Source organism: Myotis brandtii, unplaced genomic scaffold (genome assembly GCF_000412655.1).
Source record: "Myotis brandtii unplaced genomic scaffold, ASM41265v1 scaffold225, whole genome shotgun sequence".
Lineage (NCBI taxonomy): Eukaryota > Metazoa > Chordata > Mammalia > Chiroptera > Vespertilionidae > Myotis > Myotis brandtii.
In genome coordinates, this window is record NW_005358435.1 from 3,219,574 (window position 1) to 3,236,380 (window position 16,807).

General features: G+C 46.2%; 1 protein-coding gene across 1 annotated transcript; it reads left to right on the forward strand.

Annotated features, from left to right (window-relative positions):
* The first annotated feature begins 223 nt into the window (after nt 1-223).
* On the forward strand, nt 224-7,597 carry SPATA2 (spermatogenesis associated 2). Its single transcript, XM_005866197.2, has 2 exons — nt 224-3,270; nt 4,326-7,597. Exons 1-2 carry the CDS (start codon nt 2,935-2,937, stop codon nt 5,544-5,546), a joined length of 1,557 nt encoding a protein of 518 aa, XP_005866259.1. The 5' UTR covers nt 224-2,934; the 3' UTR covers nt 5,547-7,597.
* Nucleotides 7,598-16,807: the final 9,210 nt, after the last annotated feature.

Consider the following 16,807-nt stretch of genomic DNA (forward strand, 5'->3'; position numbering starts at 1 on the left):
CTTTCACAGGGGTCGCCTAAGACCATCGGAAAACACATATATAATTACATATTGTTTTTGTGATTAATCACTATGCTTTAATTATGTTCAATTTGTAACAATGAAAATACATCCTGCATATCAGATACTTACATTATGATTCATAACAGTAGCAAAATTACAGTTATGAAATAGCAACGAAAATAATTTTATGGTTGAGGGTCACCACAACATGAGGAACTGTATTAAAGGGTCGCGGCCTTAGGAAGGTTGAGAACCACTGTTCTAAGGGCTCAAGGCTGACTTTCTTGAATGAAAACTCACAGCAGTGTTTAGGAGGCTAGATGTCCCTCTGTTTAAATTGTTCTCAGGTACCAACAAGCAGTCCTTGGGGCCGGAGGCAGGATGGAAACTTTCCTCAGATAAATAAAAAGTGATAAATGCATGTGGGTTTCTATTAGCAAGGACAGTGATGTCTTCTCTCAGGTTGCAATACAATTTTGTTTTCCAAGAGAACATACATAGTTTGATACTAGACAGTAAAGTCTTTAAACTAGAATTGAGGGCAGGACTATGTCTTCTCAACTCTGTCCCCTATTGTTCCTACCACCTGGTATCCACCCACACTGCCTCCAGCCCAGTGCCTGGCACGAGGTAGGTGCTTCGTAAATCCTTGATGAACTCAGGAATCGTGGGGTGATGGGAGCACCACAGGCTCCAAGTCAGAAGGTCAGGCTTGGAATCTTGGGTCCACCGTTTTCTAACCCTGAGCTACTTAGGACGTAGAGCACATCCTGTCTCGGAGCCTCTGCTCCTCTCTCCAGCTGATCACCAGGATTCTTGGGAGAGCTAAAGAAACTAAAGGGGCGGCATCATGATTGCTTACATCCTTTGCATCATTCATTTAACCTGCTTTATCAAACACTAAGTGGCAGGCCCTGTGTTAGGCAACATGGTGAACAGAACAGATGTGGTCCTTTGCCTTTGTGGAGTTTACTGGGTAATGGGGGGAGACAAAGAGAGGAAGTTAGTAAGTGAATAAATAAGGTTGATAATTTCAGATGGTGATTATCCCAGGATGAGTGGATGAAGAAGGACTGGGAAGGTGGGAGTTACTGAGCTGGGGTTGTCAGGGACGGCTGCTATTTGAGCTGAAGCCTGGATGAGAGAGCCAGCTATGGGAAGAGTCAGAGGAAGAAGATGCAAAAGGAACATGTGCCACGGTCCTGAGATAGAAAGGAGCTTGTATTTGAGGAGCAGACAGGTCATGTGGGTGGAACTTGAGGGAAGGGAAAGACTGCCATGTAGAGCCTTTGACCTTGGTCAGGGGGTCAAATGCCATTTCCCACTGCTAGGAGCCTCTTTCACTCAGACAGCAGGTATTTCTAAAGCACATGCCCTGCTCCCTGCACCCATGGTGCTGTGATCAGGAAAGGCAGGACAGGTGAGTGTGAAAATGCATATCCTGTGAGATTTGTCCCACTCTGATCTTACCTTCCTGAGAAAGCTTGGCATCTTGGGGGGTATAGCACCTTCAGACACAGGAATGGCTGCTTGTCTATCAGGGACTTCTTTTAAGCCAGCATACTGATTACATACAATCCTCCCACCAACTCTGGACTCTGGGTACTATTATCAACCCCTTTCTTCAGATGAGAAAACGGAAGCCCAGAGAGGTTGAATAATTTGCCAAAGTAACCTAGAAAAGCAGACCCAGGATTCACACCCAGGAAGCCTTGCTTCGGAATCTGTTTGTCACCCCTGTGCCATGTTGCCCGCCCCTGGCCCTGGCAATATCCTTCAATAAATCCAATTTACTCCCAGCATTGTAGCATGAAGAATATTGCTGGATCTGTAAATGTGCTACTAATGGGTGGCCAAGCAGACAGCAAGAGCGTATAAATTGTGTGTATCTCAGCTCAGAACGTTTTATCCTCTCCCAGCAGAACTGTAAACTGCTCTTAAGGTAAAGGGGAATGTGGGCCATCACAGGCAGATATAAGCACTCTCCAGGGGCCAGCAGCCAGCGTGGTCTCTTTTTAAAATTGCAAATAGGATCATGTCCCACTTCTCCTAGCTTTGAACTCTTCAGGCAGGTGCTTCACATGGCTCTTGGAATAAATATAAAATTCTTAACGTGCCTTTTGAGGCCTTGGGGAATGGGATGCCGCATTTGCCTGCAGCTTCATCTCCCCTCCTCTCACTGCTGCAGCCGCACCGTAGGCGTCCTTCTGTTCATAGCCAAGCTCTTTCCTTCCTGCCTCAGGAAAGCAGGGTGTGGTGTTACAGGCATGGACTTTGGAACCAGACTGCCAGGTCTCTCATCTCAGATCTGTTTCTGAATAGTTTTGTAACTTTCAACAAGTTTCTTAGTGTCTCTAAGTCTCGGTTTTTACATCTGTAAGATGGGGATAACAGTAATATCTATCTCTGAGGGTTGTTTGAGAAGACAAAATGTGTTAGTACAGATAGGTCCCTGGCACGCAGTCAGCACTGATAGTGTTAGCTCAGGGCCTTTCTCCCTTCCGACACCTCTGCTGTGACACCCTTCGTCCACCTCTTTGCCTGGCACACTCCTCATCTTTTGTGTCTGTCACGGCCTCAGGAGGATTTTTTAACACTACTCCTCCCACAAAACCAGGTTATGTGCCCCTAATACTTTTCATTTGTGAGCTCACCTGGGAGCATGTAGTACGTGTTCAGTAAATGTGCTGAATGAATGAGCAAAATGGGGCCCAGGACTGGTGGTGCCCACTGTACCTTGGGCCAGTTCTGTGTTTTGTTTTGCCACAGCTGATATGTGGACCATTGCAAGGGATGACCTGCTTCTCGTTCTTCCCCTTCCAGAACACTCCGCTGGTCCAGGTGGGCAACATGTTAGTGCTTCTAGCCATGTCCCTGCCTCTAACCCAGAGGCCATGGAGGAGATAAGGTAGCCCCTCATCCCTGGATCTGATGGGGAAGCCCAGTTCAATGGATACAAAATATAAGGATGACTTATTTCGGAAGTATGTGCAGTTCCATGAGGGCAAAGTGGACGCCACCCCCAGCAAGCAGCGGCCTGGCAATGATGAGTACCTGCGGGTGGCAGCCTCGACCTTGCTCAGTCTGCACAAGGTGGATCCCTTTTATCGATTCCGGCTGATCCAGTTCTATGAGGTGGTGGAGAGCTCCTTGCGTGCGCTGAGCTCCTCCAGCCTGCGGGCTTTGCACTGCGCCTTCAGTGTGCTGGAAACGGTGGGTGTCAACCTCTTTCTCTACCCATGGAAGAAGGAATTCAGAAGCATTAAGGTAAGGTCTAAGGTAGGGCCCTCCACACTGGTCTCCCTTCTGCTTTCTTGTCCCTTCCAGTCCGTCTTGCGAGGGCTTGTGCCAGTTTGATCACATTCCTCCTCTGCTTGCAGACTCTCCCGTGTTTCCCACCGCCTTTGAGATAACAACCAGAGTTACCCCCATGGCTTCTCACCTTGCCTGTCTGTTAAATGTCATCTCTTAACTGGGTCCCCACCTCTGGCAGCTCACATCTGCTGCTGGGAGGTTAGAAAGGCAGGCAGCACCCAGGTTGTGTGGAACCTTGAGGCCCAGGGCAGAGGGCCTGGATTTGTCCTAAGTGGATTGAAAAGTAAGGCGGTGCCATGATTAGTTTACATTTGAAGAGAATCCTCTGGCTGGTGTATGGGCAGTAGACTGTATGGGCAAGAGTGGGGCAGGGAGACCAGTTAGGAGGCTGCTGTAGAGGGCCAGTAGTAACAGAGGAGTGAGGAGGAGGAATCTGGGAGAGAATTCTGAATCATTCTGAAGGCAGTGATGGCTCAGGAGGGTTTTCACTAAGTCAGGGTCTTAAGTCTGACATAGAGGGCGGGGCAAGAGTAGGTTTACAGTTTGTGAGGACGTGAAACACAAGTTTATTCTGGTATTGTTATTTATTATTTTCCACATGAACAATTTAAAACCTACTTTTGCCCCACCTGTATTCTTCAGACCTTTTAGAAATGCCAGAAAGGAATATTCTCATTGCTCGTCTGGCCCTGCTTCTGATCCTCGTTCCTCACCGAGTTTGCCCTGCTCCTCACAGGGAGTAGTGCTGTGGTGCCGAGTAGAAAGCTAGTTGAAGGCTTTGTCCCCTGTGCTTAAGATAGGAGTGGTGCGCCATTTCCCTCACACCAGGGCGCTGAGCTGTTGGTAAGCATTAGCCTCTGCCTCTTGTAGTGAGAAGCTATTGGGATCACTCCCTTCCCTTCTGTGGTTTCCTGCTTCCAGTTCAGACTTGGATGTGCTGAGCTTTGAGGCAGTCTCCCTTGTGTGTCAGAGAGAAAGTCCCTCCTCTTTGTCCCCCTTCCTTCCAGACCTACACGGGCCCCTTCGTTTATTATGTCAAGTCCACGTTACTGGAAGAGGACATCCGAACCATCCTGAATTACATGGGCTACGTGCCTGAGTTGGGGACTGTGTACAAGCTCACAGAATTGGTGGAGACCCTGCAGGTGAAGATGGTCTCCTTTGAACTCTTTCTGGCCAAGGTGGAGTGTGAGCAGATGCTGGAAATCCACTCCCAAGTCAAGGACAAAGGCTACTCCGAGCTGGACGTGGTAAATGAGCGCAAGAGCAGTGCAGAGGATGTGCGGGGCTGCTCCAACGCCCTGCGGCGGCGGGCTGAGGCCCGGGAGCACCTGCCTGCTTCAGTGGCTCGAGTGGCACTCCAGAAGTCGGCCAGCGAGCGGGGGGCCAAGGACTACTACAAGCCGCGTGTGACCAAACTCTCGAGGTCAGTGGATGCCTACGACAGCTACTGGGAGAGTCAGAGCCGGAAGCCGCCCCTGAAGACCTCGTTGAGCCTGCGGAAGGAGCCTGTAGCGGCAGAGGTAGGGGATGACCTCAAGGATGAGATCATCCGCCCATCCCCCTCGCTCCTGACCATGTCCAGCTCCCCCCATGGCAGTCCTGATGACCTTCCATCCTCCTCCCCCAGCAATGGCCTTGGCCTGCTGCGTGGCACGTACTTCTCTGCTCAGGATGACGTGGATCTCTACACAGACTCAGAACCTAGGGCTGCATACCGGAGGCAGGATGCCCTGCGACCAGATGTGTGGCTGGTCAGAAACGATGCCCACCCTCTCTACCATAAGCACTCGCCCCCCACCAAAGAGTCCGCCCTATCCAAGTGCCAAAACTGCGGCCTGTCCTGTAGCTCCTCCCTCTGCCAGCGCTGTGGCAGCCTGCTCCCCTGTCCCCCAGCCTCCAAGCCCAGCACCTTCCCCAGCAAGTCCTCCACCCATGACAGCCTGGCCCATGGGTCATCTCTGAGGGAGAAGTATGCGGGCCAGACTCAGCTGGTGCACCTCCACTCAAAATCCAAGTCCTCCACCACAGCCACCTCCCGCTGTGGCTTCTGTAATCGCCCAGGTGCCACCAACACCTGCACTCAATGTTCAAAAGTTTCCTGTGATGCCTGCCTCAACGCCTACCATTATGACCCCTGCTGCAAAAAGAGTGAGCTGCACAAGTTCATGCCCAACAACCAGCTGAACTACAAGTCGACCCAGTTCTCCCATCTCGTGTATAGATAAACTGGGCCTTGCACCTCCCTGCTACAAGGGCTACACCACTGATCTTTCTGGTTTCATGGGGAAGATGTGTTCATGCATTGATCTGGGAAGCAGAGAACCGCACTTGACCATGTAGGTGCCGGGGATATGGGTCAGCTGCACCATGTAGGAGTTCACTTAGTGACTAACATATTTCAGCTGATGGCTGCTTTGTCGCCTGACAAGGGAGAGGGTGGCACTTCCATTTAGATTCATTTTTGCTAATCTCTTTATCCCCTCCCATTTTTTTTTTTTTTTTAAAAGAGGATTTCTATCCCAGGGACTCTTGCCACATCTACCCTTCCCACCACAAAGCCAACTTGGACTGGGAAGGGCCCTCCAGGTCACTTCCTGGAATGGTGAGCTAGAGGCCTGTTGGCTTGTGAAATGAGCCCTCCTGCCACACTGGGCCTCTTCCAATGGCTCATCCCCTTTGCCACCCCCTCCCCAAATACAGTATTAGCTGAATGTCATCCTGTGGCCACCACAACTCACTTCAGCCCATGGCGTTTGTGAACTTTGCTCCAACACATTGAAGTGTGGACCTTCAACAGCAGGACTGACTCCCCCTTTCTGTTGTTTGCACATGCCCCTCTTACTGTACTGTAAATAGGTAATTTTGGAAGTTTATTTTTAAATAAATAATCAACTTGCTGTGCGTTTCAAAGTGGTTAAAATATTATGTAGCTATTTATAAAAATGCCCGGGTTCTTTAGTCTTCCAAGGGAGTGTCTCATGCCCTTCTGTGATGTGTCCTCCACTCACTGCAGTGAAGGTAGAGCAGAGAGTGTGGGGGCAGATGAGGCACAGAGACAGTATCCCTGAGTCGTCAGTGGAGCACCACTGTCTTCCCTACAATAAATCTCTATACACCTACCTCCAGTGTGCACTTCGGGGGTTAGGGCGGGCCAGGAGGTCGGTGTACCTGCAGACTGTGATACCTAGTGACGAGTCAGGAACCTCACCTGCGGATCTACAGCCTGGTCTTTGCCACTTGCCGAGTGTGAACCTTGCACTCCAAACTTCTTCAGTCTTGCTTCAGAAGGAAACTCATTTGGGATTCCCATCACCCCTCCATCTCAGTCCTCTTCTCTTCATCTGTTTCCAGGACTCTGCAACATTTGCGATCTTTTTGCACTAAAAGTGGGCAGGCGTTGGCGTGCACCCATCAGACAGGTGTCTCCGGAGATTCTCAGCTGAGCCTAAGCACTTGCAAACCCGAAGGCCCCTTAAACTCCTCATGTGAATCACTGACCCCTGGATGTTCCTTTTGGGGTGCAGAGCAGGAGTGGGGCAAGAGTTTGAAAATAAAACTGGTTCCTTGTGAAATAATAATATATTCTAGCCATAAATGTTTGTGATGTACAGAATGTTATAGGAATTTACATTCAGTGGGTTTTCTGGTGGAAGGAGGTATTCAGCTCTTGAACAAATTTAAATCTGGCTGAATCCTGAGGCCACTGTGAATTTGCTGGTGTTCTTCCAACTCAGTTGAGTGATTTTAAGGTTTTTCAAATCTTCTATGGCTTTTTTATATATCTAGTAGATCAGATGTAGATATTCAATGTGTATGTAAAGCTGAATTTCAACCAACTTTATTACTAAGACCACCCCTTTCTGGGGCATTCATCTTTGATGTTCTTCCTTTCCACATTTCAGAAGTGTTAATGCCTGTCCCACTCCTGAGAGCTCTAGTTTTCCATTTCCAGGTCACTCCAGCACTACAGTAACTTAACCAGCCGTGATGCCACGTAACTTATGCAGTGGACAAAAGCAGGAATGGCTAACTTGTTCTCAGAGAGAAAGTCCAGTATTCGTATCATCACGGAAATACTGTGTTCGTGGACTGGAACAGGAACTGCTCTGACCATGCTCCTCCTTGGTGTGTGTCTTACTGTATGAAGTTTCTGTGAGTGAGAAAGTTAAATATATGCTAATTTAAAAATGCAGATGTTTTGCATTTGATTTCTACCAAGAGTTGAAATGTTGAGAGATGATTTAAAAAAAATAATAAAGTGTCTTCCATTATTAAATAAAGTGTTTGTGGTTTTATGTCGCCCTTCCCTGCTGCTTTGAAGTTTGAGTTGCTCGGTTCCCCCCCCTCCCCCCAAGCTATATTTAGTTCTTTAATAACATTTTCTTCTTCATGAAACTGACAAATAATAAGAGCCAGCATTTGAGTGCTTATACTGTGAGCTAGGCACTTTATATGCTGAGACTTTACATGCTAGATCTTATATAAGTCTCAACACTCCTATAAGATTACAGATGGGGAAACAGGTATACAGAGTTCAGCCATGTTGCCCAGGAGAAATTACTGTTGGTGGTGAATGACAGGCATTAAATAATATTTGAAGGATGTAATGAAAAAAATTAATTGCATTTTTAATTGTTTCGATCCATTTAAGTGCCTCAAGGAGGAAGTCAGTTTAATGCTAGCTTGTCTTTAACAAAGAGAAAGCAGGTGTCAGGCTCAGAGCCTTTGGCAGAATCTTAGCTAGGTTTTCAGTTACCTTCTTTTTAGTATAGGCGTACTGGTTTTCCATCTAGAGCAATGATAGGAGATTCCTTTAAAAATAAATTTAAGGTGTTTTTTTAAAAAATGATGGTTGACTCAAAAGCAAAATATATGGCAAAAATCTTAAGGATGGTATAAGAGCAGTGGTTATTTGGGATGTCCTGTGCCCACGATGTTGAATCCACTGCTGGGTTGGCCCCACACAGTGGCTCAGCTGCAGGGGAAGAGACTGAACAGGTTTCTCCATTTCAGGCACTGGTTGAACAAATATCCAGGCCTGGGGCCATATCAAAGGCCCAGGTGTTGGGTTTGGTTTTAGCTATAGCATAGGAAATGGCTCCCACCATCCTGGCTGCCAGGAGCAGCAGCTCCTAGAGGTGAACACCCAGCCTGGGAGAGCAAAGGAAGCCACACACTCGCTGCTGCATCCAAAGTGGAGCGGAGACTTCCAGCAGATTGCTTAATTTGTATATGTAAATGACAAGCATATTTAAACATCATCAGGCCCACCAGATGTACATTAGCTCGGCTGCCAGCTCTGAGCACCCATCTGTGGCACCCACATGCCTGTACCAGTGTCAGAGGGATGAGAGCTGCAGCAAATTGAACCCTGATCTCCATTCACCCTTTCTCCCTTGATAATGGAAGCCCTGATTTTCAGACATAGCCATCCAGAATAAAAATGGCCTTTCCCAGCCTCTCCTGCAGCCAGGCATGGCCATATAACTGTCTGGTCCCTGGGATACAAAAGTGCTTTGTGTGGCTTCTAAGATGTCCTTCCCACCCTGCTCCTCCTCCCTGGCTGGAGAGGCCGTGGTGCTGGTTGGAATGGAGCAGCCACATGAAACTCAGGTGGAAGCCAAATGAACAGAGGGTGGGACAGTAGCTGGAAGGGTTGGGTCCCGGATGCTATTATCTTTCTTAAATCACATTTTCCCCACTTGCTCTTTTAAAAAAAGCTTTTAATTTACCAAAGAAGTGTAATGAACTTCCATGTGCATTGAACTCAGCTTTAGCGGTTCAACAGTTTCCAAGTTGTGGCCAACCTGGTTTCCTCCCTGCCTGACCATCCACATCCCCAACCCTGAATTCCTTTGAAGCAAATTCCAGACATCTATTTCACTTGTGACTATTCCAGTATGTGTATCTAAAAGATAAAGACTTTCAAAATGCAGTACCATTATATCTAAAATTTTATAGCAATTCCTTTATAGTGTCGAATATCCAGTCACTGTCCCCATGTCTAGTTGTCTTATAAATCCATACTTTAAAAACAGTTTGGCCCGGCCGGCGTGGCTTAGTGGTTGAGCATCCACTATGAACCAGGAGGTTACCATTCGATTCCTAGTCGTCAGGGCATTTGACCAGGTTGCGGGCTTGGTCCCCAGTGTGGGGCATGCAGGAGGCAGCTGATCAATGATTCTCTCTCATCATTGATGTTTCCTATTTGTCTCTCCCTCTCCCTTCCTCTCTAAAATTAATAAAAATATATTAAAAAATAAAAAAAATTTGTATCAGGGTCCAAATAAGGTCTCTACATTGCAATTGGTGGATAGCTCTTGATTTCAGATTGGAAGGGAGAGGGAGAGAGAGATAGAAACATCAATGATGAGAATCATTGGCTGCCTCCTGCACACCCCGCACCGGGGTCGAGCCCACAAGCTGGGCATGTGCCCTTGACCAGAATCGAACCTGGGACCCTTTAGTCCGCAGCTCTATCCACTGAGCCAAACCAGCTAGGGATGGTGGATAGCTCTTTAAATCACACTACTCTAAAATGTCCCTATAGAGCAGCGGTTTTCAACCTGTGGGTTGCGACCCCTTTGGGGGTCGAACGACCCTTTCACAGGGGTCGCCTAAGACCATCGGAAAACACATATATAACTACATATTGTTTTTGTGATTAATCACTATGCTTTATGTTCAATTTGTAACGATGAAAATACATCCTGCATATCAGATATTTACATTACGATTCATAACAGTAGCAAAATTACAGTTACGAAGTAACAACGAAAATAATTTTATGGTTGGGGGTCACCACAACATGAGGAACTATATTAAAGGATCGCAGCATTAGGAAGGTTGAGAACCACTGCTATAGAGTATAGGGGCCCCATTTTTCTTTTCTTAAAATGTATTTGTTGAAGAAACCAGAGTGTCCTTTAGAGTTTGCCAGAGTCTACATTTTGCTTATTGCAGCCCCTGCTGTTCCTGTGTTCTCTCAATTTCCTGAAAATTGGTAGTTGGCTCTTCTTTTTTTCCAATTCCTTACTGATTACAACAGTAGAAAAATAAACATTTCTTATGAGTCAGGGCTGATGCTTCATAAATAAGGGGTGAGAGGAAACAACTTAAGGCCTGGGTGGGACTTATTGCATAAATAAGGTCTGGGCCCCGGACAGGCTGGGGGGTGGGTCCAGGTTCTCAGATGGGCAGGTCTTCACTGGCAACACATTTAGGTGCCATGTGAGGAGACAGAGGAGGTTGAAGGTGACAGAGGCCTCAAGGCAGTCTTGGGACTCCTTCTTTGGGGCCTTCTAGAGACAAAGTCAGTGGCAGAGGTCGTCCCAGGGGTTGGGGCCTGCTATAGACTGAGCCGAGAAACAAACCTGGAGCTCAGAGTGGCTGTGGCATAGCCTGCGAAGAGGTTGGTCCAGGACACCCCCAGGGACAAGTCAGCCTTAGTTCCCAAGGACCTTCCGCAGCAAGTCTAGCCCCCAGGCCCCGGGTGCTCCCACATCTGCAGCTGCCTCAGGTCCTTGGTTCTGGGGAAGAGGCGAGAGCTGCAGCTCCAGTCATTCAGCGAGAGCAAATCTTCCAAGGTTTCACTGGCCTTCTTGAAGGCTTCCAGCTCCCACGGTAATAGAGATTGGAACCCCTCCTGGTTATGGTGAGCTGGGAAGTAGGGACAGGGCCTGCTCTGGCCAAACCCAGTACCAGGACCCAAACTGGTAGCCATAGCTAAGTCTCAAGTGCTTCCCCAGCCACATGGCTCTGCTTTTAGCCAGGCTCACTTTCATCAACCCATGAACCAAGAGGTTGCTGGTTTGATCCCTGTCAGGGCACATGCCTGGGTTGTGGGCTCGATCCCCAGTAGGGGGCGTGCAGAAGGCACCCAATCCATGATTCTCTCTCATCAATGTTTTTATCTTTCTATCCTTCTCCCTCCCTCTCTCTCTAAAAGAAATAAAACTTTTTTTTTTTTTTTTTTTTTTAAAAAAAAAAAAAAAGAAAAAGCAAGTGGAAATTGGCATCTCTAGTTTAACTGAGAAGTCATGAATGGGTGGGGCCAGGTGAGCCTGGACCTGTGCCAAGAATGGAAGAGAAAGTAAAATTTAATCACAGGGGATAGCCTGGTTTCTGAGAAGACGCTGTTTCTGGAGAATCTCCAGTTTAGGACTCTCTGTGGCCTTCAGCTAGCTGACTTTAGAAAGCCCCTGACTGAGGCTGAGGCAGGTGGAGGGACAGGAAACTGGAGGACTCTCAGTGGAGCAGGAACTGGGGTATCTGGGTGAGGCTGCCTGCGCAGCAGAGAATTGTTTTCGTAATTTTCTTTTCAGATCACCCAATTGTTCATGTGTAGAAAGCAACTGATATTTGTGTGTTGATTTTTAATCCTGCAACTTGGCTGAATTCATTTATTCTAACAGGTGTCTTTTTTTTTTTTTTTTTAATTTTTTTTTAAAGAATCTTTAGGGTTTTCTACATATACAATCATTTCATCTGAGAATAGATATAATTTTACTTCTTTCCAATTTGGATGGTTTTTATTTCTCTTTCTTGCCTAATTGCTCTGGCTAGGAGTGGCGAGAGTGGGCATCTCGCCTTGTTCCTGATCTTAAAAGAAAAGCAGCCAGTCTTTCATCATCGAGTATGATGTTAGCTGTGGCACATACATTTTCACATATAGCCTTTATTATGTTGAGGTAATTTCCTTCTATTTCTAGTTTGTTGAGTATTTTTATCATGAAAGTGTATTAAATCTTGACAGATGTTTTTCTGCATCACTTGAGATGATCGTGGGTTTTTTGTCCTTTATTCTATTAATGTGGTATATCACATGGTAGTTGACTTTGAGGCATGCTCAGATTTGGGTTTGAACTTTTTGGTAAGAATACTTCATAAAATGCTGTTTATTTCATCAGGAGGCACATGTTGCCCCATTCTCTCCCTTTGGGATATTAACAGCTTAGATCCATGATTTTTTTTTTTTTTTAGTTCCATGATTTTATTGGAAGTTGCAAAATGGAGATATTCCAATTCTGGTGTTCCTTCTTTGGCAACTAGGATACTATAAAAAGAAACTTCCCTGTGTTGATGTGAATCTACACATGTGATAAAATTGCATAGAAATAAACACACATACACACAGGAGTACATGTAAAACTGGTGTAGTTTGAACAAGGCCTGTGGATTGTACCAATGGCAAGTTCCTGATTGTGATATTGTACTGGGGGAAACTGAATGCAGGGTTCATGGGGCCTTTCTGTACTATTTTTTAAAATTTATTTGAGAGAAAGAGAAAGAGAGAAACATCGATGTGAGAGAGAAACATGGATCAGTTGCCTCCCGCCTGGGAACCAAACCCGCAACCTGGGTATGTGCCCTGACTGGGAATCGAACCCGAGACCCTTTGGTGCATAGGATGACACTCCAACCACCTGAGCCACACAGGCCAAAGGCTTCCTGTACTTTTTTTTTTTTTTTTGCAACTTCCTAAAAAGCTGTTTTGTTTTGTTTTTTAAGTTAAAGAAACTTCCCTCATTTACTATTTGACTACCAGTGGTATAAGAAAGGCAGGACAAATGCTTAATTCTTTCCTTTTAGTTTTACTTACAATAATGAGTTGATGCCTTTGAATCCCCCAAGAGTGACTAATTTTTAATTATTATGAACTCGTTGATTTCAGTATTTTTTTTTTAGTATATTTTTTGTTTCAGTGCATTATTATTGTTACTGATACTCAAATTCCCATCCCCCCCCCCCTTTTTTAAATTCTTACCCGAGGATATTTTTCCATTGATTTTTAGAAAGAATGGAAGGGAGGGGAGAGACACAGAGAGAGGAACATCAATGTGAGAGAGACACATTCCGGTCATGAGCCCTTGACCGGAAGCAAACCCGTGACTCTTTAGTCCACTGAGCCAAACTGGCTACGGCTCAAATTCCCATCTTTAGCCAGTAAGAACCTCCTCAAGTTGGCTTCTGAATCCTGACATGACCCTGAAATCTCTGATTGCTTCCTGTCTGGTATGAGAGGGTGCTTCAGCTTCATCTTGTACATGTCCTGCCCAAGTCCTGGAATCAGATGTTTCTCCAAAGAGCACTGAGTCCCTTCACTGTGAAATGACATTTGGAGACCATATTCTGAGCACTCGGGGCTGAATGCCACTGGGATGGTCACTGTTTCTAGGTGTTTTCAATGGGCAGAGGTAGGAATAGGTTGACAATTTAAAAACAACAACATACAAGATCATATTTATGCTTTAAATTAGCATTCAGGACCACAGAGTTTTCACTTAACCTCATTTGTCTTTTTCTCCCCATGCTGAGAATCCTGGTTCTCAAAGACTCCAGGGAAGCGACTACTAATTTTGATTTTGTCACCCAGGACTAAAGCTAATCCTGATTGAAGTGAGGGCGTCATGGGCCTGGGATGGCCCTTGGAGAGTGTCTGTTATTCACCAGAGCTGGGGCAAAGGACTGAAGTCAGAGAGCATGAGGAGCATTTGCAGGTTTGCACATTTTGCACATATGCTGAACTGGTTGCTCACTGCTCTATTAGGAAATGAAAAATCAGGGATACAGGTGAAGCCAGGGTGGGTGGAATGTGGTTTAAATGCAGTTCCTCACTTTCCCCCCCCCAGCCCCCACCCCAGAGGGCCCAGGGTCCTGGTGTTGAGTGTGAAGCCTTTCTTCACACTTCTTCTAAGTTGTCCGCATCCTTGAGCACCACTGTTCCACAGCGTTGTTCTGCATGGTTTTATATGTACTTCCTATCCTGCATTCTTCTGCAGCTTGCTTTGAGCTACGATTGAGTCTGAGATTTATCTGTTAATATGTTCATTTTGGTTTTGTACATTTGTCTATCCATTCTTAACTGCTGTATAGTATTCCACTATATTACTGTGTCACAGTTTATCCATTCTTGTAGTGACAATTATCTAGCTTGTGTACAACATCTTGCTATTACAGATATTCTTGTAGGTGTCTCCTAATGCATGAGTGGGTAAGAATTTCTCTAGGACTGGCCAGTGTGGCTCAGCTGGTTGGAGCATCATCCTGTATATCAAAAAGCTGCAGGTTCAATTCCCAGTCAGGGCACATACCCAGGTTGTGGGTTCAATCCCTGATCGGGGTGCATATGGGAGTCAACCAATTGATGCTTCTCTCTCACATCAATGTTTCTCTCTGTCTCCCTCTCCCTTCCTCTTTCTCTAAAATCTATATATATAAAAGCCCAAGTGACCGAACAATCGGTCAACTGGTTGCTATGATGTGCATTGACCACCAGGGGACAGACACTCAACGCACTGGATTGGGCTCTGTCCTGTCTGGATTGGGCCTGCGGGGATGGGGCCAAAACTGGCTATCTGACATTCCCCGAGGGGTCCCAGATTGCGAGAGGGCGCAGGCCAGACCAAGGGACCCCACCGGTACACAAATCTGTGCACTGGGTCTGTAGTCAAAAATAAAAAAAAAGTGCTGGCTGGTTTGGCTCAGTGGATAGAGGGTTGTCCTACAGACTGAAGTGTCCCGGGTTTGATTCCAGTCAAGGGCATGTACCTTGGTTGCAGGCTTGATCCCTGCCCTGGTCAGGGGGCAAATGGGAGGCAACCAATCAATGTGTCTCTCACATCGATGCTTCTCTCTCTTTGTCTCCCCCTTCCTTCCACTCTCTCTAAGAATCAAAGGAAAAATATCCTTGGGTGAGAATTAACAACAACGAAAAATAAAGAGAAAAAGAATTTCTCTAGGGTAGGCCAGGGGTAGGTAAACTTGTTTTGTAAATGACCAGGGAGTGAATATTTTCAGCTTTGGGAGCTAAGAGGCAAAAAAAAAAAAAAAAAAAAAAAAAAAGTAGGTACTTATTTAATTAGAGAAAACAAGCTTTAAAAAATTCAAAACTTTATTTATGGCCATTGACATTTGAATTTCATATAAATTTCATGTCATGAAATGTTATCCTTTTAAAAAATTTTCAAACCATTTGAAACTGCTGCGTCAAAGCATGGGACACTTACAGGCTTTTGATAGGTGTCCCCACATTGTCCTCCAAAAAGATTGAACCAGCTGGCCCTCCCACCAGCAAGTAGGACTTCACCACAGTGTAAACCAACTACATTTTTGTGCCCCTCCCCCCTTTTTCTTTTTGGTAAGCAAAGCCCTATTTTCTTCCCCATTTGCATCAGGGCATCATCTGAAAACTGCCTGTGTGCAGAGGACCAGGTCCCCAGGACCAGGCTGATGCTAAAGTCCCCAGGTCCCCCCATCACTGACCCATCTTCCTCTACACAATCTGAAGCCCCATCAAGAAGAGCAGCAAATCATTTCTCAGGAACCAGGACCTAACAAATGACAAAAGAATAAGCCTGACCTTCCAAGTGGTCCTTAAAATAAATAACAAATCCTTCATTTTGACAAAGAAAATTGCTTTTTAAAAAAATACAAGATTCTGCCCTGGCTGGTTGGCTCAGTTGGTTGGAGTATCATCCTGATACCCGAGGGTTGCGGATTTGATCCCTGGTCAGGGCACATACAAGGAGTCAACTAATGAATACATGAATGGGTGGAACAACAGATCAATCTTTCTCTCAAAATAAAAACGAAAACCCTACATGATTCGGATTCACCTTGAGGACAAATCAAGCTTTGCAGGAGCTGTATTTGGAGAAAACGTTAAAGCCTTTGGTAAGCCAGAAACCTCACAGCTCTCCAGCAAGTAAGGAGACTTCCCTGGCTAGTGTGCCCCCTGTTCCTTAGAGCAGGGCTGGGACTGTGGAAGTGAGCACCAGGAATATGCTAACAGGCTCTTCCATGTGGCTGAAGGCCCACAGGTGACCTGCATATCCCCATTCATCCCCACACCGGACTCAGCTCTCTCTCACCCACTTCAGGCAGGTCCTGCAGAGCAGCCTGGGAGGACACCAACTCCCGTTAAGAAAGGCTAAGTTTTTTTTTCCCCCCGTCTGGGATAATGCTGGCTGGGGTGGGAAAGGATGGAAAACAGGATGGGCCAGTGGGATGACTGGATCAGAGGAAATTAGAGTCTTCCTTCTTTTGACACATGGCCAGTGAAGTCCCTGAATATCTAACTCCAGCCCTAGCCAGTGTGGCTCTGTTGGTTGGAGTGTTGTCCCGTGCACCAAAGGTCTCGGGTTTAATTCTCTTACTCTCTCCCTCTTGCTTCCCCTCTCTCTGGGATTAAGGAAAAACATATATTTGGGTGAGGATTAAAAAACACACAACTCCATTTCTGTGAGAAATGGCAGAAGCTTAAATGGAAGGGGGAGTGGCTACTTTTCCCCTTTAGGCCTTTACTCTGATTGTGGTGTTTTCATTGAAAGCATATGGCCTCGGGCCTTGGGAACTGGGTTCCTGGTTGAACATCTTCTTAATGATCCTGGCTGCTGTATCAGGAACATTTCAGATTTGATTTTCTACTTAGCAACCAGCAGGAGAAACAGATGCCTGCATTCTAGAGGGAATAGGGGGAGGATCT

What these genes read in the sequence shown, in the direction of transcription:
- SPATA2 (XM_005866197.2), top strand. Translation starts at nt 2,935, where the DNA reads ATGGGGAAGCCCAGTTCAATGGATACAAAATATAAGGATGACTTATTT. An exon ending in AGGAATTCAGAAGCATTAAG is followed by an intron (nt 3,271 to 4,325) that starts GTAAGGTCTAAG and finishes CCTTCCTTCCAG; the next exon opens with ACCTACACGGGCCCCTTCGT.